The 23,314-nt window shown below is 37.8% G+C and overlaps 1 protein-coding gene across 2 annotated transcripts in view; it reads left to right on the top strand.

Annotated features, from left to right (window-relative positions):
* The window catches only part of Slc12a2 (solute carrier family 12 member 2), a 69,675-nt gene extending 47,803 nt beyond the window's left edge, over positions 1-21,872 (top strand). The window contains exons 18-27 of one of the 2 annotated variants that reach the window (XM_005356129.3): positions 3,864-3,970; positions 7,058-7,137; positions 8,791-8,916; positions 11,217-11,264; positions 12,599-12,721; positions 14,025-14,136; positions 16,389-16,475; positions 17,338-17,473; positions 17,882-17,949; positions 20,820-21,872. In XM_005356129.3, the coding sequence (XP_005356186.1) occupies positions 3,864-3,970; positions 7,058-7,137; positions 8,791-8,916; positions 11,217-11,264; positions 12,599-12,721; positions 14,025-14,136; positions 16,389-16,475; positions 17,338-17,473; positions 17,882-17,949; positions 20,820-20,955 (1,023 nt within the window). In that variant the 3' untranslated portion in view covers positions 20,956-21,872. The remainder of the gene's footprint in view (positions 1-3,863; positions 3,971-7,057; positions 7,138-8,790; positions 8,917-11,216; positions 11,265-12,598; positions 12,722-14,024; positions 14,137-16,388; positions 16,476-17,337; positions 17,474-17,881; positions 17,950-20,819) is intronic. The other variant, XM_005356128.3, reaches the window with a different exon arrangement.
* The last annotated feature ends 1,442 nt before the right edge of the window (positions 21,873-23,314 follow it).

Raw genomic sequence — 23,314 nt, forward strand, 5'->3', positions numbered from 1 at the left:
CCCACCTATGTTCTAAGCTATGAGGCCAAGCAGTTTGTTTATTACTTAACCAATAAAATCAACAGATTGATATATGACACTCCCACATCACAAGGCCAGTCTGGTGTACAAGAGCTAGTTCCAGGACAGTCAGGGCTGTTACTCAGAGAAACCCTGTCTTAAAAAACTAAAACCAGCCAAACAAAAACCTTGTTTTTCTTCTAGAATTCATAAATCAAAAGAATTTGGGAATTGCTAATAAAATTATTTATACTACACGTTTATAGCCAATACTGTAACCAGGCTCTAGGAATAGAGTGTGCGGTGATGTACTAAGTGTTGATAAAGTGAGGTCATCATCGTTTTGCTTAATAGTAGAAGACAAAAATGAAAAGCTATATAGCCCGTTCTTCTGTTATGGTTGTGATGACATACAAAATGACAGAGTGAATGTGGTTATTGTCACTAAATTCTGACACAAGGTGCATAGAGAACAGTGCTGAAAATCCAAAGCTGGCACTGCAGGAGGAGAGGCTTGAGGGAAGCATTGTGTTGTTCTTCTTTAAGGATAAAATCTGAAAACTGATTATACCAATGAGGTGTTTTCTGGAGAAGATGCTTTTCTTCAGTAGTAAATTATTTTCTTAAATACTGCTTCATAGGAATTGGAAATAATATCTCTTTTGTAATAGCTATACTGAGTGAAATATTTAAAGGTGAAAGAGATACATGTGGCAGTGAAAAAAACTGAGTAATCATAGAGAGAGTTAGTGCATTAATGCCACTGAAAGTGTAAGTACACAGAGTGTCTTACAGGATGCTTATTCCTTACTTTATAAAGTTAAAACTTTTAAGAAACTATTCAGTGGTAGTATGCATTGCTTGTTTGTGTGAGGCCCTGAGTTTAATCCTTAGCACTCAAACAAACATGCCATTTTCATTATAATAGGATTGTGACATAGGTTTTTACCCCCAAAACATGACCTTGATAGTATTTTGTGCCATCAACAAGTCACTGCTGTTTTGTAACTGACTCTTTTAAACAGCTGTTGAGCCTGAAGATACTGAAAACACTGCTTGGTTCTGTTCAACACCTTTGACTCTGCCTCCACCCTGCAAAACAAACAAACAAATATGAGACTTCTATGGTTATACCACCCAGAAGATAGTTTTCATTTTAGAAGAAAGTTGGGATATTCTTTATTTTCCCTTACTTTCTGCACCTTAATTACTGAAATACTTAGGACACTGACTCATGGCCAGGCCTTTGATAAATATTTGAATTCATTTTATGTTTTGCAAAAAAAAAAAAGATTTAAAGATGTTACTTAGAACCATTAGACAAAAACAAATTAGAATGTATCATCAACATAAATGAGAGCTAAAACCATAAAACTTAAAGAAAACAGAGCTAAATTTTCCATGGCCTTGGATCTGGCAGTAGGCTCAGTTATGACACCAAAAGCATGAACCTTAAAACAGCAATAAATTGGACGTTTTCAGAATTCAGATGTTTTCCACAGAGGACTTTATGAAGAAAATGGAAACAACTTAGGGAATGGGAGAAAGTTCCAGTCACTGTGAATAAAGGGTTTGCCTTAGTAACTAAGTAACTTAGTAGCTGTTGTTGTAATACAACACCATCACCAAGGTAACTTATAAAAGAAAGTTTATTGTGGGTTATAGTTTCAGAGATGAGTCCATGGCCATCAGTGCAGTGAGCATGGGGGCAGGGAGACAGGCAGGCAAGCATGGAGATCTGACAGTAGCTGGAGCTTATATCCTGACCCACAAATGCAAGGCAGAAAAAGAGCTAACTGTGCCTGGTGTGGGCTTTTGAAACGTTGAAGCCCATCCCCAGTGACACACCTCAACAAAGCTACCCTTCCGGATCCTTCCCCAACAGTTCACCAACTGGAGACAAGACATTCATATATATGATCCTATGGAGGCCATTCTCATCCAAACCACCACAGGTTCTGATATCCATAATATGTATTCAAAAACTTCTAAAAATAATAATAAAACACAGAATTAGTAAAAAATAAAACTAAATAATCTCCAGTAAACATGAAAAACATTTTTGACATTAGTTATAAAGGAATTGTAAATTAAAACCACAGTGAGATACTGTTAGTGGGGTCGTAGAAATATGAGAACCTGTGCTTTGTTGACTGTCAGCATAAAATGATAGGCTGCATTCTTTGACATTTATCCCTAAAAACTGAAGGAACAGTTAGATTTTTCTAGTGTAGGTATTTGCCACTGCACCATTGTGCACAGCAGCCAGAAGGTACAAGCTATACACAGCCAGTGTGTTCATCATCAGACGAATGGATAAGCCCATGTGACATGTGGATATTTAAATACAAAGATACTGTTTATCTGAGGAAAAGACTACGGTACTCAACTTTTGCATTAGCCTAGAAGACAGCCTGCTAAGTGAAGTAACTATCAAAGTTGTGGGATTTTGCTCCTGAAGTAACCAGGTAAAAGTGTATTAAATGTCACAAGGGCCACAAGGGAGAAGAACATGACTAGCTATGAATAGCTGTTACACAGCCGTTGCAGAATTTCTGGTTGGGGTGATGAGAAGGTTCTAGAAATAGTGGTGTATTACTTGGCAGTATTGTGGACACAATCAATATTATTTAACATGGTAAACTTGTTAACTTTCTACCATGATTCATTTACGTGTGTATCTGTATGTGCAGGTTTGTGTGTGGACTTAATAAACAGTGTCTTTCACTCCTTACTGGAACAAGCCAGTCTGTCTAGTTTGATTGGCCAGTGAGCCCCAGAGATCTGCCTGTCTCTGTCTCTGTCTCTGTCACTGTTATTGCAAGTGTGTGCCACAAGGCATGGGCTTTTACATGGATTCTGGGATTGAACTCAGGTCTTCATGCAAACTATCTCCTCAGCCCTTACCACAATTTTTAAAAAGTCATACCCTCAGCTGGGCGGTGGTAGCACACACCTTTAATCCCAGCACTCGGGAGGCAGAGGCAGGCGGATCTCTGTGAGTTCAAGACTAGCCTGGTCTACAAGAGCTAGTTCCAGGACAGGCTCCAAAACCACAGAGAAACCCTGTCTTGAAAAAAAACAAAAACAAAAACAAAAAAAAAAAGTCATACCCTCCCAGGATATAATTTCTCAGTATATTTGAGAAATAAAACAAAATCTCAGAAAAGAGATTCTTTTGGACTTTGAGGGATAATTGTTAATCATGCTTAATTGCAGCTCTTTGTTTCCTTTGTTTCTGTGTCCATGTGTGTTTTAAGACTGGATCTTCCTATCTGTCTCAAATACTATATAACCCATGACACTCACTATATCTGGACTAGGCTGGTTTCAAACTCATGGCAGTCTGGCTCTGCCTCCTGAATGCTGGGATTATTAGCATGCACCCACCATGCTTGGCTTGCATTGTAGCTCTTGGTGAGATTGCAAGATGAATACGTGAACTGTTGTGGGAAGGAACCAAACAGATTTCAGAAAGAACATGTGAATGATTGAAAGAATTCAGTTTCCTATTGGAAGAATTCAGAACTCCATACATTAGTGCACCTAGGCATTAATGACTGTTCTCAAAACACATCAAGGAGGCGGGGAATGCAACTGTTGTTTTTCTTTTTAAATTAAATACCTTATTTTGGTTAGTAAAAGTACAAAATTTTTTATGTCATCAAGATATAAAAGTGAATTTAGTAGCTTTCAAGTGTTCCATTGTAATATCTATTTTTATTTGTATTTAGTATAAGTAATTAGGGGTCAATTTTATATGTATAATTTATAAAAAAAATCCTGTCAATGTGGAAATACTTCACCTCTTAAAAATTGGCTTGTTAAATAGTGTGTATTTGAAATTGTGTTTTATATTTTAGGCTGCTGGTCTTGGTCGTATGAAACCAAACACGCTTGTCCTTGGATTTAAGAAAGACTGGTTACAAGCAGATATGAGGGATGTGGACATGTATATAAACTTATTTCAGTAAGTATGTTCTGAATTGTTATGTACTTGACAGAAAAATGCTAATTTTGAAGCATTCCCTGAATTTTTACCTTGTTTTTTCTATGTAGTCCTTTCTTAATAGGTGCATAAAAATGAGAAAGAACCTCATGTACTATTTGGGTTTTAAAATGGTGACCTACTAGGACAATAATGATCTCTCTTTTCATATAAAACCTATGTACAAGTACTTATGTATAGGTACAGATGCAAATACATCTACAGAATAGCTCATGTATGTAAAATGGTTTGTTGACCTTTTTGTTGTATTTTTTTTTACTTCTTTAATAATTTCAGTGTATCTGAGACATATTAAATCCCCTTAAACTCTTTCATTTCTACCCTCCTTTCCACTCAACTTTGAGATTGCTTCTTTTTTTTTTTTCTTTTCCAATTGAGTCCTTTTTTTTTTTTTTTTGACCAACTAGTGTGTGGTCAGTTTCCCAGGGATCCCGTTTAAAATGCTGCCTTGTTCTCCTTTCCTCCGCTAGTGGTAGGATCACAGGTCCACTGTCCTCCCTCTGTCTTGGAATTTTGTCTGGCTGGAGCTTGTTGTCATTTTACTGTGAGTTCATATGTGCAGCTTTCCTGTTTATCTAGAAAACTTTCCTTGAAGTTCCCCTTTAGCTCTTACAGTCTTTCATGCTCTCTTCAGAGATGATGGCTGAGCCTTGGGGCAAAGGGTGTGACGTGAATGTCTGACTTAGGGCTAAGCATCCAGTGTGTGATCTCTGCACATTGACCAGATTGGAGTCTGCTAATTGCCATCTACTGCCAGGAGAGGCTTCTGAGGTGGCACCAGTGGACATTATCTTGCCAGGCCAGTCGTTGTAGCTTGCAGATTTTCGTGAACGATGAGGTTGAGGCTTACTTCTCTCTAGCACTGGTCATGGACTCTTCCAGCCCCATGAGCTCTGGTCAGTAAGGATGAATGCCCGCTCAATGTCCCCATGGTCTGTGATTCAAGTATGTAGTGTCTTCAGCAATAGGTTTTTAGCATCAAGTTATGACGGTTAGCATGTTATACTTAGTGGTCTGTCTGACACCATTGGCTAACAACTCAAAAAAATGGTAACCTAATTCTTGATACTGGGGTAATTTGTTAAATTGGGGTATGGCCTCCCCTCATTGTAGGGTAACACCATTATACCTCTTGATATACGTCTATATCTTATGAAGCTTCTACAGTATTAGGTCTCCAAGTTTTTTACAAAGGATTTTAATATTAATTACCCCTCTCTCCCCATACATATTTCATTCTTTACTTTGCCTCCCTCTTCCACCCCCGTTTAGCCCATTTTATTCTATTGCTCCCCCTTAATACTTTATACTACTGTGCTCTATCCCCACATTATTGAAGGCCACTTCTCCCCTTAATAAATTCCTGACTTCTGTGGGCATTACAAATGGAACACATATATGTGAATATTCAAAGGTAACATCCAGAAATGAGAGGAAATATACAATATTTATCTTTCTGGATTTAGGTTTTCTTATTTAATGTGCATGTTTCCAACTCCCATCAATTTACTTGTGAATTTCATTTTCAATTTTCTTAACAGCTGAATAATTTTTCGTAGAAGTGTTACTGTGAACAAGAGTGTGTATGTATAGGTACCTGCTTCCTGTATAAGCTGGTAGGCTTCTTCCTGTGCTTTTGCAGTAGCTGAACAGAGTCAGCTTTGTAAGGTCTTCATTATGTCCTACACTGAGCAGCTGCAGAGATTTGCTTTTGTTCCCACGCTGGTCTCTGCTTCATCCTTTGAGTTGCTCTTGTTTGCAGCTACACGTGCTTGTTTGTCTTTTCCACTTGAAGTCTTGTTCTGAGCTCACCGTTCTCGTTTCCTCTGGGTTGCTTGTTTACCATGCAGCTTAGCTTTGTTTCACATCACTGTAACTTCCTTCTCACAGCTTGTCTAGTGGGTTCTTTTTATTCCTTTGCTACTTTGCCTTTCTGGTTCATAGATTTTTGTGTATATATTTAATCCTACCAGTGTTTTGTAGAATTGAATTATTCAACGAGAGAACTTTTGTTTTTACCAGATTTACTTGTTAAAACTTGCTCAACCAATGTAATTTACACTAACAGTTCTCACAGTGCCATTATTATTGTACAGTATTACCTTGCATATAAATAATTGTCTTTAAAAACAAACATCAGTGAGAAACTCTTACCTTTAGCAAAGAGGTTCTAGGATGGAATCCACACGCCAGTTTTCCTGTGAATTTTGGTGGGATTACTTAGAACTTACTGCAGTGGCCCCTTTTCCTGAAGTTGCTGGTTTGTTTATGGATTTTTACTCCAACATTAGCAGTAGTTGTAGTTGATCATAATGGCCCTGAAAGGGTCCAAATGCTTTGCTAGTTAGCAGATGTTTCTCTTAACTTCAAAGGAATATACCTAAGTTTAAGTGTAGTAGAATTGCTGTAATAGTTGTTTTCTGTCATATTGCCTTGCAAATGGAGGGGCTAGATGGTGCAGTGTTTAAGACCACTCAGCTCCAGAGGACCCAAGTTCTATTCCCAGAACCCTCTTCAGGTGGCTGTAGCTCCAGTTGTAGGGACATCCAGTTCTTCTGGTCTCTGTTCTCACAGACACTTAGGTACACATTTCTACACACAGACACATAATGAAAAATAAAATAAAATTTAAATAAATGAACAACCAATTTCCAACCAAACAAATCTGTTCCTGCTCTAAAAAGCTGCTGCATGAGTCAGTTGTGGTGCTTGGTGATGGTATGAATCCTAGGAAGTATGTTGTGAGGTGGCTTTGAGAGAGAGTAGGTGCAGAGAGCTAGGCTGCACTTAGGGTATGCGTGGGAAGTTGTGTATACAGTGTGCTTCTGACCAGAGCATCAGATTGCACATTACTGTAATAGGAGCTTGGGTATTATAGAAGAAAGGTGTGGGATTCGGAACTAACATGATTCATCTCCCACTGACTGATTTTCAAAGCATATTAAAGAAAACAGACATTTAGAGCTGACAGTAATTTTAGAGGTGTATAGGTCCTTTCACTTCCTACAGAGCATAACGGTTCTGTGATGCTTCCTTTCTCCATCGCAGTGATGCTTTCGACATACAATATGGAGTTGTGGTTATCCGCCTGAAGGAGGGCCTGGACATATCCCACCTCCAGGGACAAGGTGAGTGTTCCACAGTAGAGGTTGCCTTCAAAAGTATGTATCACTTTGTTAGAAAATCGTGCCTAGTTGTTACACGTCCTTCACTGACTTTCATAATTGCCTTCATCTTTATTACCGTCTTAGAATCAGACTTGCTTAGAAGCCAACAATGTCTGCATCATAAAGCATGGCTAATTATTTATTATTAATGGAGAGAATAGAATTTATGATTTATAAATCATACACTTAAGAAAGGCAGACATTAGTTATGATTGTAAATTGACCAACCAAATTTGTTGTAAAAATTGGATGAGAAAAATATTTGAACCTCTACTAAAATACTTACATCACTACTTTGGATGTAAGTTAAATAATACAATGCATACATTTAAAGTATTTTTAAAGTGACAATTTTTTTTTTTTTTTTTTTTTTGGTTTTTTGAGACAGGGTTTCTCTGTGGGTTTGGAGCCTGTCCTGGCACTAGCTCTGGAAACCAGGCTGGCCTCGAACTCACAGAGATCCGCCTGTCTCTGCCTCCCGAGTGCTGGGATTAAAGACGTGCGCCACCACCGCCCAGCTCTTAAAGTGACAATTTTAAGACCCAATTTAAGGTATAACTTTCTTGCAGATTTTATGAAAATGGAAATTTTTATATCCTTCTAATATTTTGCTAATTCAAAAATACTGAATAGTTACCATTTCCCCTTATACAGTTAATTAATGAAATCATCAGATTAGTTGAAAAAGACAAGAAGCATATAAAAACTTGTAATCAGCTCATCGATTTAAACTTTTTGACTTTACACTGCTCACTTTTAAGAATAACTTTGCAACTCTGCAACTTTGAAGAAACACTTTGAGTTCTCTATGAAATAAACACGCTTTGCTGGCTGAAAATGTATTTTTCTTTCTCTGGAATGAATCTAGAAGAACCTCATTTGAAGCCTTGTACCAATGACTATGTTTAGAGAATCTGACTCATACCCATTAACACTGCATAATTAGAAGCAGTGCCCCTGTCAGTCACAGGAATAATGTATTATTCAATTCTATTATTTAGTGGGGTTTGAATGTGACTGCAACATTTTTTAAAAGTATTGTGTATCCATGATCATTATGAAGTACTTCTTTGAAGGCCTTGTCCTTTGCTGATATCTGGTATTGAGCCCAGGTGGGTGTCTTCTAAAACTTACAGCCTTTTCCCATAATTTTGTAGCCTGGGCAGGTTTGGTAGCTTCTGGGCCTGTTTGCTTGTCTGTTAATGCCTAGCGATGTACCTCATAGGGTTGTCCTGAACAGTAAAGAGGTGAATTCTTTTAACCCCTTAGCGTAGTGCTGGCACTTGGATCCCATATCTCCTATTGCTTCTGTCCCTCCATACAAATTAGTGATGAGCATTATGGACAGATTATCAATTTTGTATTGTATTGTCTTTATATGTGTTTTCCAGTTGACGTTTATTACTTACTCCCCAGGACCCTACTTAGCCACTAGTACTGACATATTTACATGGACAATCATTTTAAACACTTCGGTTGTTTCTTAAGAAACCACTTACCACACCTTACTATTTCACAAGGGATACTGGTTTACCTTTTTACTATGAAGCCATGTCACTTTGAATAGTTAAAATACAATCTTTGATACTGTTTTAAATACTTTCATATCTACAGAAGAATTACTATCTTCACAAGAAAAATCCCCAGGTACCAAGGATGTGGTGGTGAATGTGGACTGCAGTAAAAAGTCAGATCAAAATACTTGCAAGTCATCTGGTGAAAAATCCATTACACATAAAGGTAATTTCCACTCAGATTTTTATCAAGAGTTGGTATTAAAGTGGAGGGTATTGACTTTTGAGTATAACATACATTACAAAGTTCCTTTTCTTAAGCTAGACATTGTTTGCTTTCCTTAAAACAGAAACCATGCCAATTAATTATTACTAATATAGTTTTAAGTAGTTTGATTTCAAATAGTTTTGTTTGAACTTGGGAAGAGCACATCCTTTTTCATGAGGCTTACAGATAGTTCCATCCACAAGCTTGTGTGTTCTGCCATAAGAAGAGGGATGACTTCCAAATCTTACTCTCCTACCCTCACTCTCCGACCTCTGTTGAGACTCGTATCTCCTCTGTCCTATTCCAGCTGATAACGCACTAAGAAAGAAATCTGCACTGTAAATCATCAAGCCATAGTGTACTTTTTATTTCTCTAATATGACTACCATCTTTTTATGAAATTGATAGCCTTGGACAAACCATGTCTCTGCACAGTTTATCTTTTAGATTATTTGAAAGCATTAATGTTGCTTTTTATTCTTTTCTTTGCTGTGTAATTGCCTAGGGCAGTAGTAGAAAGTGTGATCTGCACACATTTCTCCTCTCAGTCCTTGGTGGCTTTATTATTCTTTTTTGTGTTCTCTATGCATTCCATAAACTGATTCTGTTTATTTGTTATGCATTTATTTTAATTTATGTGTACATTCTTTTGCCCTTCCCCCGTTTTCTTGTCTGAAACAGACCCTTTCTGTATAGTCTATTAGGAATCAATGCATGCAGTTGTATTGATCATTTCCTAGAAGCTACTCTGCACTCACATCTAAGAAGATAATAATAAAACATTAACTTATCAATGTGTGCTACAACTTCATAGTTTTAAAAAGTAGGAAACTAGGTTAGTACATTTCTACTCTGTTGTAAAATTTTAGATGCATTTAGCCTGACTTAAAGAGTTACTTTGGTGGGTGATAAGGCCCTGTTGGAAAAAGGCATTTGCGCTGTCTTATGACTTTAATTTGATCCCTGGGACTTAAGAGTGGAAGGAGAGAGCTGACTCCTGTAAGTTGTCCCCTGACTTTCAGACACCTGCACAGATAGGTAATATTATCAGTCATTTTAAATGCCACTGTGGCTTTGGCATATAAACTCCTTTAAATGAATATAAACCATCCATTACTAAATTTTCAAAAGCAGATATTAATACTTTATAACAGTAATATTTAAAATTTAATTAGTTTTTTCCATAACATGCATAAAAAGTAAGTTATATAGGTTGATTTTTCTGTTTTCTATTTGACAAATTCTCAAAATCAGCATAGATATTATAAAAAAATGGATACTTTGTAAAAAAAAAAAACTCTTCAGGGATTTGAAACATTCCAATATATAGTCCAAGTATTGGTTTTATCTGTCTTGCTTACTAAGGCATATATTGTACAAAGGGACAAGAAGAGAATACCCTGTAAGTACTTAGTTTGTACCAGCCTAAGCTTGTTTGAGCAGGGCTTGCAATTCCACAGCCTTAAGGGGTAGGTATATTTCTACCAGTGAGAAAGCAAGGCATCAACTAACCAGGTCTGGTTCCCAGAGGATAGTGTGAGAGATACTATTGAAAGCTGGGAATCTTCCTTTGGATTCCTTTGCAAAATGTTCTTAAAATTTCTAAGTCTCGAGTTTGCTTACTTTAAAAAAGTAAATTTACATTTATGGGGAAAAAAGGAGTTAGAAAAACTACTTACTCCAGAAAGCAAATTGGTAAATATTTGAATATAAGCTGGTGAATATATGCACACATATGTATGTGTACATAAACTTTATTTGAAGAAAATAATTCCTTTATAAACTGGCATTTTACTCTGATGAAATTCCTTAATATTCCAAGTTCTGATTGCCGTGTACAATCCAGGTGCGTTCAGCCGTTTGTGTAGTGGTGCGGTGACCTGTTTGAAGCTTGTGTGTGATCTGCCAAGGTGGTCGCTCAGAGTCATGCATCCACTCTACACGCTTTGACATTCTCAGCTAATTTCAAGTATAAAGTTTAATGTTTACAAAATCTGCTGGCTCTTCTGAATAATTTTACAGATATAAAATTTCAGTGTGGGTGTTCATCATTCACTCTGTATGGTCTTTATAAAAATACGTGTTTTAAAAAATACTAAACACTCAGTATAGAAAATATTAACTTTCAGTAGTAATCATTTCTCATGGGCTGTTTCTTCACACTGTCTTGTATATAATGTGCTCTATTTACATTTTCATTACTCTATGATTATAAAGGCGATTAACTTCATATTTTGTGTTTTTTAAACATAATCTAGATGAGGAAGAGGATGGCAAGACTCCAACTCAGCCACTGTTGAAAAAAGGCAGGCATTGTTCATCATTTTATTTTAATCCCCTTCTCATACTGTTAACTCTCTAATTCCAGCTCTATTGTTTTCCTTTTATTTTAATTTAGTTTTTATTTCCATGGTGAGGTGATATTACAGTTACCTATTAAATGCAGATTAGTAAAATTAATTTTATTCCAATGAAAGCATTAAGTCTCACTGGGACAAACTGTTATTACAGTCTTTTGAATCGTCATGGTGTTTCTGAAATACACAAACCTGAAAAGTCAGGGTTTTTGTTTTTTGGGTCTTTTCCTGATTTAAACTGCATGGTCCAATAAGCAGGGACACCGGAGTAGGCGTGTCCACAGTGTCGCTTACACTCCTTACCTCTGTACCCAGCCAAATTCTTGATTTTGATACTAATATATTTTTTGTTTCAAAAATTGCACTATTTCTCACAGTCGTGCTGCGTTTGGGAGATACAGTCATGTCAGCGTACATGAATATTAAGAGAAGGAGATAGAGGTGAGAGTTACGGAGCAGTGCGGTTTGGTAGCCATATTACGTCATCATGCAAATCATTTGTCATGTTTGCTTACATCATGGCAGCATGAAAAGTGAATGATGGACCTTCTGGAAAAAGGACCAGAGTTCCTTCTGTAAATTTCTGTTTTTAAAATTGTGGTAGTGGAGTTTCATAATAGTCATCTGCTTGCTCACAGAGTCAATGCTGATTTTTTTTTAATTCCTAGAAATGTAAATTGGAACTCTTTACAGACATGCAGTGTATCTGTACCATTTCCAGGAGTTTCTACCATCTGTCTGTGACTCAGAAAGATGTGGCTATATGTCTTTGACATTGTGTATCACATATTGAGGGGACAAATGATTAATAAGCACACTTCCCTGGTAATTGTAAGAGTATATATTAGTATTTATCCAACCATCTTCCAAATACAGCTTTTTATTTAGTGCATTTGAACTCTAAGTCATTGAAATAGCAAATAATAAAAGAAACCTCACAGGACAAGTATAGTATTAAGGCTTGATCTATTAACCTAAAGTAGCTCTCCAGGAAAGCTGAACTCCATCGGTAAATGTATGGTATTTAGCATTCCTGCAGATTTCACCAGAATACTTCAGAATACTAGACACTTGGGTAGTTTGGGTGAGTTTACTTATTATAAGACAAAAAGTACTTTTTAAAATCTGTTATAAGCTACTACTGGCTTATAATGGAAGTCATATACAGCTATCTGCATATAAATATATCTGAATTTAGAAATGCTAGGAAATTCTAGGAATATAATAAAAGGAGATTTGACATTTACTTCCTATATGTTTTAATTTTTTGCTTACTCCTTTAGAATCCAAAGATCCTGTTGCACCTTTAAATGTAGCTGACCAAAAGCTTCTTGAAGCCAGTACACAGTTCCAGAAAAAACAAGGAAAGAATACTATTGATGTCTGGTGGCTTTTTGATGATGGAGGTAAGGCCATTAATAATACATCTTTTAAATAATTAGAAATTTACTTAATATGTAAGAACAGCTAAGAAACGGCATACAATTTTCATATGTTTACCACGTTCAGGTTTGCATCCTGCTCCAACAGCACAAGAATCAGTGTGAGAATCATGCATCGTCCCTTCAGGGTCCTTCAGGGTGCTTTAGTCCGTTCTTGAGCGTTGTGACAGTGTCATTTTATTAACTACTACAGACCAGGTTGTGACTGTCACTTGATTTGGAGTGCAGTTAGATTGGTCAGAATTAGTTTCATTTTATGAATCTGGCAGAAACAGCACAAAAGTGATACTGCTCTCTTCTGTCTGTATCTCGCCAAGAGTGGCATATTGGTGTAAAGTAAGTTGTTGAGGAAAGTGTGTTTTTTCAGACTTACCCTTGAAGTTTTTTCCCCTCTTAATGGTTCCTGGGAGGCTCTGCAAATAGACTGTTCTTCCTCAGCCGTGACACTCGGATTCACATTCGGTCGCTCAGGTTCTGAACGGCTCTTGTGCTTCCTGGTGATTCATTTTCACTCCCACCATTTTGTCCTCATCGATTGGTCGGCATTTCATTGTAAAGAAGAGCTCGTCTCTTTGAGTCATTGATTCTTGGTTTATCCAACAGGATATAGTTTATTACTGTCATCATTTGTTTAGTTCTCTGATTGTCCACATCCAGCCAGCAGGGTCATCTCTCACTTGCCTAAGGTGACTTAATATGTTCATGTGTCGTAGGGCACTCATTTTGGCAGTGGCTTCCTGAAATACGATGGTATCCTAGACTTACCCCTTCCTCTATATGGAAAGGACCTTTTAGTCAAGAGCAGTACTTAGAAGCAGTATGCCTATGACTTCTAGGATAATTCTTTGTTACCAGGCCCCCACAGGGGAGAAAGCTGGGGAACATATATAATATGTATGTATGCATGTGTGCACTATCTAGAGCTTGAAAGAAGCCAATTCCATATAACTTTTCGTCTTTCTCATTTCAGTGTGAAACTTGCCCCCATTAGGCTATATTCATTTCCTTTCCCTTTCTGTCCACAACCAATTTTTTGACTGCCCTAGGCCACCATCCAGTTCTACTGCTTACATAAAGAACTGCAGTTCTTGGGCTGAACCACACCCTTGGACTCCCTCCTTGACAGACCTGTCAGGGGAGGACAGATTTTACTTTACATTGAGTTATATAATAAATGTGGTTTTTGAGACCAAGTTGAAAATAAATATGTTTGTTTGAGATAAAAGTATTTTAAAAAGAGTTTATTTATTATATTTTTGTAATTCAGGTTTGACCTTGTTGATACCCTATCTTCTGACTACCAAGAAAAAGTGGAAAGATTGTAAGATCCGAGTATTCATTGGTGGAAAAATAAACAGAATAGACCATGACCGGAGAGCGTAAGTTTGTTTTAAGTTGGAGAGCATTGATCAAATAGCCTTGACATGATAGAGATTTGATAAAATAAAATCCATATATAGACCATGAAGTATTAACTGATACTGCAAAAGTCTCATTAAATAGAACCTCATCCTCTTTATTTTTTGACATTTATATTTAAATTATAAGTGCATAATTTACTTAAATGTGATAGACTAACACATTGACATTTTAGAAGGTTTTTATTAATACCTGTATTGTCAGGTGTTAGAAGCCTATCTCTAATCATTTGAGAGAAAGTGCATAGAAATTGCCTTTTCATATGTAGAGAAGTTGTATGCTTTGAAGACATTAGCATACTATTGCCATCTGTACTGCCATGAGTCTGGATTCTGGTGCTCCTCTCCTGGCCTTGTCCCTGCAGGGCACTGCACACATTGTTCCCACTTTGACGTGGAAAGTCTGAGAGTTGTGACTGATCCTCCCACAGTCCTGTAGCCTCCTCTTGTCAGTGCAGCCGTGTGGCGTAAAGAAAGGTTTCTGACAGTCTGTCTCTTCCCTTTCTCTCTTGTCCCACCCCTACATGCTGTCTACATTTGGGGGATTTCAGGCATTTTTGGTCTACCTGTTCTATCTCTTTCTTATACACATAGCTCTTCCTTTGCTTCATTCATCTGTGTAAATGTGTTGTACTGCGAGACTTTTCCTGGGGAGACACAACATTACACATCTACTCACCCCAGCTAAGGAGCACATGACAAGACCACGCGGACACTCCCAAAGTCCTACCTGGTGAAACACTGAGTTTTATTGGGAATACTTACAGGAGTATGGTTGAGGGGTTCTTAGGAGCAGAGAAGACTCGAAGACAGTCGCATTACCAAGGCCCACCCCAGCGTGGTGACAGCTCCTGAAAGCTGGAAACCTGCAGCCACTGCACTGCCCGCAGGCAGCTCGACCACTGGGAGAGTGCCCTTGTGCCCTTTGCCGGTGACTCTGGTCTAACCCTCTTCCTGGCAGCTTGGCATCTCTGGGAGGGAGGAGCCCAGTGAATGTGGTCAGTTTCCGGAACTTTCTGAGACTGTTTTGTGTTGTTTGCCTTCCTGCTTATGGAGCTTCTATGCAGGATGGAGTATATCAAACTTGGAGGAAACTTAGACAACAAAATGTTGGGTTCTCTTGAACCCGGTTTAGTTCTCCAGTGCTGGGCCTTACCTTTCTCTCTCCTGCACATTTCCTTCCTCAGTCAGTTAACATGTGAGGCCGCTTGCATCACTTTCTTAAATTTTAGTTCTGTGGGCTCTGTAATGCTTAGCAGATTGGGACTAAGAGATACTGAATTCAATTAGGTATTCATTTTCAACAGGGAATTATGGAAGACATATTTCTCATATTTTTCTTTTTAAAGCTGTCATTTTATAAAACATAGGATCTTGTTTTATTGATTGCTTTTCTTAACATGACCCCCCCCCCCACATACAAGACCTTGAACGAGGTGTTTATTTGCCAAAGGCCAGGCTTGTCGTACTCCTTTCCCTGACCACTTCAAAGACAAACACTATGAACTACTCTTTCATGAACTGGATCTCTTCGGTTTGGCCTTAAGTTCTTTTTGGGCCTTGGGATATTTTAACATAAATCCAATAGGTAGTAACCCCAAAATAACTTAAAAGAGGCTTGTTATATATCCTTCCAATATGCCTTGATTAAAATTACTTTTTATCAAGCTGGGTGTCACATGGCATTATGGATAGCCCTGGCTCAGCCCTTTGGGCTGTAGTAGTTACTTTCTAGTTGCTGTAAGTGAGTGCCTGAGGGACAGCGTGGGAAAGGGGAGTGTTTGTGAGGGCTTAGGTTGCAGAGACAGTCAGCATGGGGGAAGGCATGCTGGCTGCAGTGTGCAGCAGTCAAAGACTCTTTGTGTCTGCAGTTAGGAAACAGAAGACACTGCTCAGTTTTTTATGGAAATTTCCTCAGTGACACACGCCAGAAGTATGTCTCCTAAGTGATTTCAAATACAGTCCAGTTGAGAGTGAAGATTAACCATTGTAGATAGTAGGCAGGGATAGAGACTTAGATGATAGTCATCTCTACTTAGGCAGTTTCAGTGCTTTCTTTTAATGGAGAATATGAGTTAATTCAGGACATTTGTGTAGCAACTGATAGACTTTCTCTTTAAGTTACCTTATCACATATGTAGAGAGTAAAAATACTTAACATCCTTTGCATGTCTGAATGCTGGTTTGTGTTCTTTTTTTTTTTTTTGTCATAGGATGGCTACTTTACTTAGTAAATTCCGAATAGATTTCTCTGATATCATGGTCCTAGGAGATATCAACACCAAACCAAATAAAGAAAAGTAAGTTGCTGGATAAATTATTCTGTATAAATTTCCAACTCTTTTGGCATGTGCAGACACAGATAATTTAACTTGGAATGATTATCAGGGTCTTTTCTCTGCCCCACGTTCTGAAACCATGTGGTAATTGGGGGCCAGTGATACTGAAGTAAGCTGTAAAGAACTGAGTTTTCAGAAGGGGTTCACTCTTCTCACATGCTTTCTGGAAACTGTTAGTGCCCCAGAAATTGCAGAGAGGTTTTATGTTCCAGGTATTTCTTGCCCACAGTCACTAAAAGCATTTGATTCTAACTTTACATGTGTATTACTTCCATTGTTTACTTTTATAGTGAAAATCTGAGTTTCCCAGTAATAGTGGCTGTCAAGAGTCTCTTACTCAAACACTTTCTACTCTTGGAATAAATAGTCTTCCTGAAAATGGCACAGAGAGGCTTTTACAGTCTGTATGCATTTTATCAGGAATAACTAATTTACAGTCTGTATGCATTTTATCAGGAATAACTAATTTTTGGCATGTGTTAAATGAGTTACAGAGCTAAGCAAAGATGATGTTTTACATTGAGTTGGGAATGATTTGTTGTGTTTTACGTATCACTCAGGAATCACCTTGGCTGGTTTGCCGTTCTTTAGTTTGAGGGTTGACACAGGCGAGGGCAGACAGCATGACGAGTGAGCTTCAGCTCTAACCTTATTAACGCCTGTGCAGTTCTAGCCCTGCAGTCTGAGAGACTGGAAATTACTGTTTTCTTACCCATTTGTAATACAAATGATTACAAGTTTGTAACAAGTTATAATTTCTACTGAGTTATTTGTGATATATAATTCAAAATAAAATTGTCGGTATCCTGTCTATTTTTTCAAGTATTGCTGCTTTTGAGGACATGATTGAGCCATACAGACTTCATGAAGATGACAAAGAACAGGACATTGCAGATAAAATGAAGGAAGACGAGCCTTGGCGAATAACAGACAATGAGCTTGAGCTTTATAAGACCAAGGTACTCTTCACTCTGTCTCCTTTTCACTAATCTTACATGTGATTTCATAGACTTGCTATACCAAGCACTGTTTGAAACAGAGGCAAATGCTTATGTAAGCTAAACCTCCATTAAGGGTGTTTTATATTTGAATGGTGGGAAGCTAATGCAACATCAAATATTTTTCTAAATAGTGTTTTTTTATACAAAATTTGTTTTTGCTACTTGTTTTACAAACCATAGTGGTTTCTTCTTTCTCCTCCTCTTCCCGTTCCTCCTCCTTCCTGTGCCTCCTTTTTCTCTCATAGTGCTGAAGATCTAGCACATAGCTACCTGGGCTTACACACTGGTTACTGAGCTACAGTCTGCCTTTGTTCACATTTTTAATTGTCAGATGTTTAGGAATGATTCTGTCCTTTTCCATTTCAGACATACCGGCAGATCAGGTTAAATGAATTATTAAAGGAGCACTCAAATACAGCCAATATTATTGTCATGTAAGTATTTTGGAATAAGGTTTGAACTAGTTTCATGAAGGTGTGTGCATGTGTCTGTGTCTCTATTGTAACAGTACTTAATGGTTTTTGTAAAGATTTTAGAATTTCATGAGTAATGTATTTACATCATTCTCCTCTCAATTCCTCTGTTCATTTTTCTTCCTCTCATATTTGTCACTTTTCTTTAGTTATTATAATAAATTACTAAATAATTATTGTTATAATAAACTGATATGCACATACATAGTGTTGCTCATATGTATGTTTTTAAGGCTGACCACTTATAATTGGGCCAGCCTTTATAACTGGGGACTCATCCCTGGATTTTTTAATTAATCTACTTAATTATTATTTTTAAATTAATTTGCTTAATTGCCTTTAGTTTTTCATCTCGTGTGATGCCTCACGGCATTTCTCCTATGCACGTTGGCATGTCAGCTTGTGTTGTCACTGATTAGGTCTTATCTCATGGTCACAACTTCCCTTTGATATAGAATGCAGACATCCAGGTCCTCTGGCTTTTACAATCTTGCCGCCCCCTCTTTAGTCATGTTCCCCAAGCCTTAGTTAGGTATAGGGGTTGTGGTTGTGGATATATTAAGTGGGGTTGAGTGCTCCAAAGTCAGTTGTTCTATGCATTGTGACCAGTTGTAGTCTGTAATAGTTTCTGTGTGCTACAAAATAGCTTTCTTCATGAGTGAGCTGCATAAGGATAAGGACTTAGAATGTAATTAGAAGTTGACTAGTTTAGAAAAGTCGTGGTAGTAGGTTCTGCTCCAGGTTCTATGGGATATGAGTGTGGCATACGTATACCTGGAAAGGCCAGAGTCTCCAGAGTCCCTGGAGCTGGTTTACAGTTGTGAGGTGCCTTGTGTAGGCGCTGAGCCCTCCAAAGAGCAGTGTGTGCTCTTAATTGCCATGGCATCCCTTCAGTCCCTTGTTTTGTGTTTTTTAAATAAGAAACTGCGTCCAATTGGTGCTGCTCTATGTGTATGAATGTGGGACAACCTCTCAGTGAGCAAACCCCCAAAGAAGACTGTCCCTCCCAAGCAGCCTTTAACTTCCAATAGCTTCTCAGATAGGACTGGGGCCTTGGGAGCCCCTCCCCAGTTCATGATGGAATTTTGACCTGTGCAGATAGCCACATCAGTGTGCGTTCATGTGCACAGTGGCCTTGTCATTTCCAGAAAGTGACCTCTCACAGACTTCCTCCCTGCCCTCTGGCTCCTACTGTCTTCTTCCTCCTCTTCCTCAGCACTCTGAGTCTTGGCTGGAAGTGGAGGGCACTTGTGTGATAAGAGATGCCCATTCATGACCAAGAACTCAGTCGCTTACTCAGTGTTTTGACAAGTTATGAGTCTCTGCATTAACTACTGCCCTCTATGAGAAGCTTTTTTTTTTTTAACAGAGTTGAGGGCAGCACTTCTAAATATGGGTATTTAGAAGGTAGTTTGTCTACCTAACTGTTTAATAAAACAGTAGAAGTAGGTTACCCCTAGGGCCAATGACAACCTGAGCAGGAGCTTTTGACACTGATTACAAGACCAGCCATGATTCCCGTCCTCTAGAGCAGGCCTCAGATGCAGTCAGAACGCGGTTGGTTCCACAGTAACAGTCACAGCTCGGGTGGTTTGCTTTTTTGTTTTGTTTTTAATTTATAGCCTAGGCTGTTCTTAAACTTGACTCTGCCTCTACCTCCCAAGTGCTAGAATTTCAGTCCTGTACTACAAGGCCCAGGAAATGAGTACTCAGAGTATTGAAAAGATATTATCTAGAAAAAGGAAAACCCAAAGTTTAAAATGTGGTTGCCTTCAGTATGTGGAGCTAGCATTTATGCATGAACAAGAGATACTGTGTACCCTTGTATCAGTCTGAGTAGTTTGTTTAGGTTGGTTATTCTGAACTTTTACATTCATATTCTTTGATTTCTTTTTCACCTTTTCAAAATTCCCTAGCACGGCCACAGGTGTGGGTGGCACAGGAGGGGCTCACAGTAGAATTTGGACCCCAGGCAACATTGTCATATAAAGATAAGTGTAAAAGGTTGTTTAGAATATTAACCCAGTACAGCAGTTTGTGCCTGAATCCAACCCCATGTTTCCCTTGCAAGTGTTTTCCATGCAGACATGCTGTCTCTGAACTAGATAGAAGTGTTGGAGCCTACCCCAGCCTTTCCTCTGCGGACCTATGTTAATTAGAGATGATGTGATCCTGAATTTTTTTTCAGTTCTGAGACCCTAAACAGATATAAAGCTCAGGCACCCAGAAACCAAGATGAAATAAATGCCTTGGTGCTAAGGAACTGTTAGGGTAACTCCAAACCCAATGTTTTCAATTTGTGCTGATGGTTTGTAGAGTTGTATAGTGAAAGACACTAAACCATAGAAGTTTAGAATGAATCCTTGTAGGTCTATGAATATCTCTATAAACCCTTATAGGTCTATAAATAGCTTGATAAATAGAAATCAAAATTCACAAGAAAAGTTAAATTTAACACATATTTAATTATGTTTCATTTTTCATCTATAACTAACTTCCACTGTCTGATTTCTAATACAAATATGTTTTTCTTCTAAAGAAACCTGTCCTTAGTGAAGAGTAAATTTGACTGAATAGTAATATGTTATTATTCTTAATAATAAATATGAATTACATATATTGAAGTTCACAGAAATACTTATGAATAAGGACAAATGTTTGAAAATCCATTGAATCTGAGGATAGTGAAATGAGAGTATGTATACTGATTATTGTTGTATATATGCAGTTTCCCTCCACTCAGATTTTATCATGGGAATTGGGATCTAATTAATAATTGTTTCATTTTCTTCTTCAAAGCATTGCTCAGTGTCTTCTCATTCTGATCCTAGGAGTCTCCCAGTTGCACGGAAAGGTGCTGTGTCCAGTGCTTTGTATATGGCTTGGTTAGAAGCTCTGTCTAAAGACCTGCCACCAATCCTCCTAGTTCGTGGGAATCATCAGAGCGTCCTTACCTTCTATTCTTAATTATCTGCACCATGGACTGCCCTCCAGGAATGGTACTTCAGTGCCTAGCGAAAGCGCTGAAATCGTCAGTAACACCTTCCTATCACACTGGTGAACTGGGACTTTGTTTCAGTCTTCTCTATTTGAAAGCACAGGGAAAAGTTGCTCCATTGGTAGATGTACGTAGACTTGAGTTCTACTCTGCTCCACATCTCAGTCTCAGTGACTGGTTAGTCTTTCCTGTCGGACTGAAGTTCGTGAGAGTAAAGTTGTCCTTTGCTACTTGAAAGCAATAAGAGTGTGTTATTGTTTGAGTGAGGAAAGGAGTACAAAAGCCTTTAGCCTTGAGGTGCCTTCTGAAACTAACCAAATTTCATCCATATATCTATTGTCTTTTGTAAATTTATAGAATGTTAAACTTTGCCTTCAGATATTTTTATTTCTAATGTCACCTTATGTAGACACTCCTTTTCATCTTCCATTGACCAGTTAGTTCTGAGTACTGTGTGTTTTGTATTACTTTTGTAAAAGTATCTGTTAGATACTAAGGACAAACTAATAAAATATATGGGGGAAAGTATCCAAAAATGAAGCCCAAGTTTAGGTTTCTATGAGTATGTGTACATGTAGAGCTAGGAAATAGAGGCCCAAAACACCATTTTTAATTCCATTGAAATTACGTATTATTTCTTGTAAATCTTAGAGAAGGGTGAGGATCTACCCAGTATTTCCTATATGATGCTGAAAAGTCACATGTCCTTTTTCAAGCAAAATCTGAGATCATTTGTATTATTTTTTAAACGATGTGTTCTAATTGAGAATTCCTCTCAAATGTGAGGGACTTTTAAGACATGCTGACAGGTGTTTTTTGAGGAAATTTAGACAAAGAAATGGCATTTAGTAGAACATTTTCAATAAACACTACAGGAGTTTCACTATCCTATGCCATCCTTTATTTTTAAAAAAAAAATCACTTAAAATTTTATCAATGGTTAAATGGACCACTGTTTTCTTAGTGGAAATGGTTTTAGGCTTAATTTATTCAAGTGTCAAGTACATTTAGTCTTAATACACTCAGGTTTGAACAGATTATTCTGAGCATTGAATTTTAATCCATTCTTAATACTTTAAACCTTCTGTGTTAAAGAAAACTGCCAGTTTGTGCGTTTGACCTTGTCGCCTACTCAAGCACTTGACAGTGTGATCTGCTGTCCTGAAGCTTTATCTACAGTTTTTAATGTGAAGTTTCTCATTTTCCAGGGAAGGATTTCCTGAACACATTTCAAGGGATTCGTGTCTTCATGTCTCTTTGTGTGTGTGCAATTCGCTCACAGGTGCACATGCATGTCTGTGTGTGTGTGTGTGTGCAATGCGCGCACCAGGTGCACATGCATGTCTGTATGTGTGTGTGCAGTGTGCGCACCAGGTGCACATGCATGTCTGTGTGTGTGCAATGCGTGCATAGGTGCACATTCATGTCTGTATGTGTGTCAATTGTGTCTCCAACTTGAAAGTGACCACAGCTCAGTAGATGATAGGTTTTTGTTTTGTTTTAATAAACATTGAAGTCCGATCAAGGGGTTACAGGTCTCATGGAGGACCAAGACAGTTTGAAGCTCATAGTGTAGCTTCATGTGGTTATCCAGTTAGATCCAGTGCTGCTGAGTAGGTGATCAGTTTCAGGGGTGGAGAACATGCAGGTTTCCGTCATCTTGAGCAAAGTGTTAGGAAAGCATTTTCAGTGGTGCAGTACTTCTGCTGCATGAATATGACCTATGTTTATAGCAGCTGGATGTCTGGTCATTTCCATTCAGAAAATTTAAAAAAAATGAAGTTAATTGATTTTTTTCTCAGGTTTTTCCCTACATTATAATACAACATTGTTCCATTTATTTCAAGTTCTGCAGAGTTTGGAGGCAATATAGAAGTGTCATATTCAATAAACCATATCATGCATGATTTTTCTGAATGGATAATAAGGCCCAGGCTGACTGCTGCTGTCTTGAAATGTACACAGGTACACTTGCCTTTTATTTTTAAAGGTTTTTCCCCATTCAGGAAAACTTGATTGTGATCTGTACTACAGAAACTAAATGTCATACATCATACATTTGTGTATAAAGTACATAAAATGAATCTCAGTACACATAATAGGGAGGGTTGTTTGTGAAACAATGTAAGAAGCTTTCCTCTTTTAAAAACTACATTACATTCATTTAACACTAGATACCAGGTTAAGACATTTTCAAGGTTGCGGTAGTACTCTAAAATGAAAAGTTTCAACAATTCTTGGAGATGCTAGCTAGTATTAAAGCTATTTTTATTTTATGCTGAATTTTGATTATTTTGATGCCAAATTATTTTTTAGTCCTAATCATTG

Source organism: Microtus ochrogaster, chromosome 18 (assembly GCF_000317375.1).
Source record: "Microtus ochrogaster isolate Prairie Vole_2 chromosome 18, MicOch1.0, whole genome shotgun sequence".
NCBI classification, from domain to species: Eukaryota; Metazoa; Chordata; class Mammalia; order Rodentia; family Cricetidae; genus Microtus; species Microtus ochrogaster.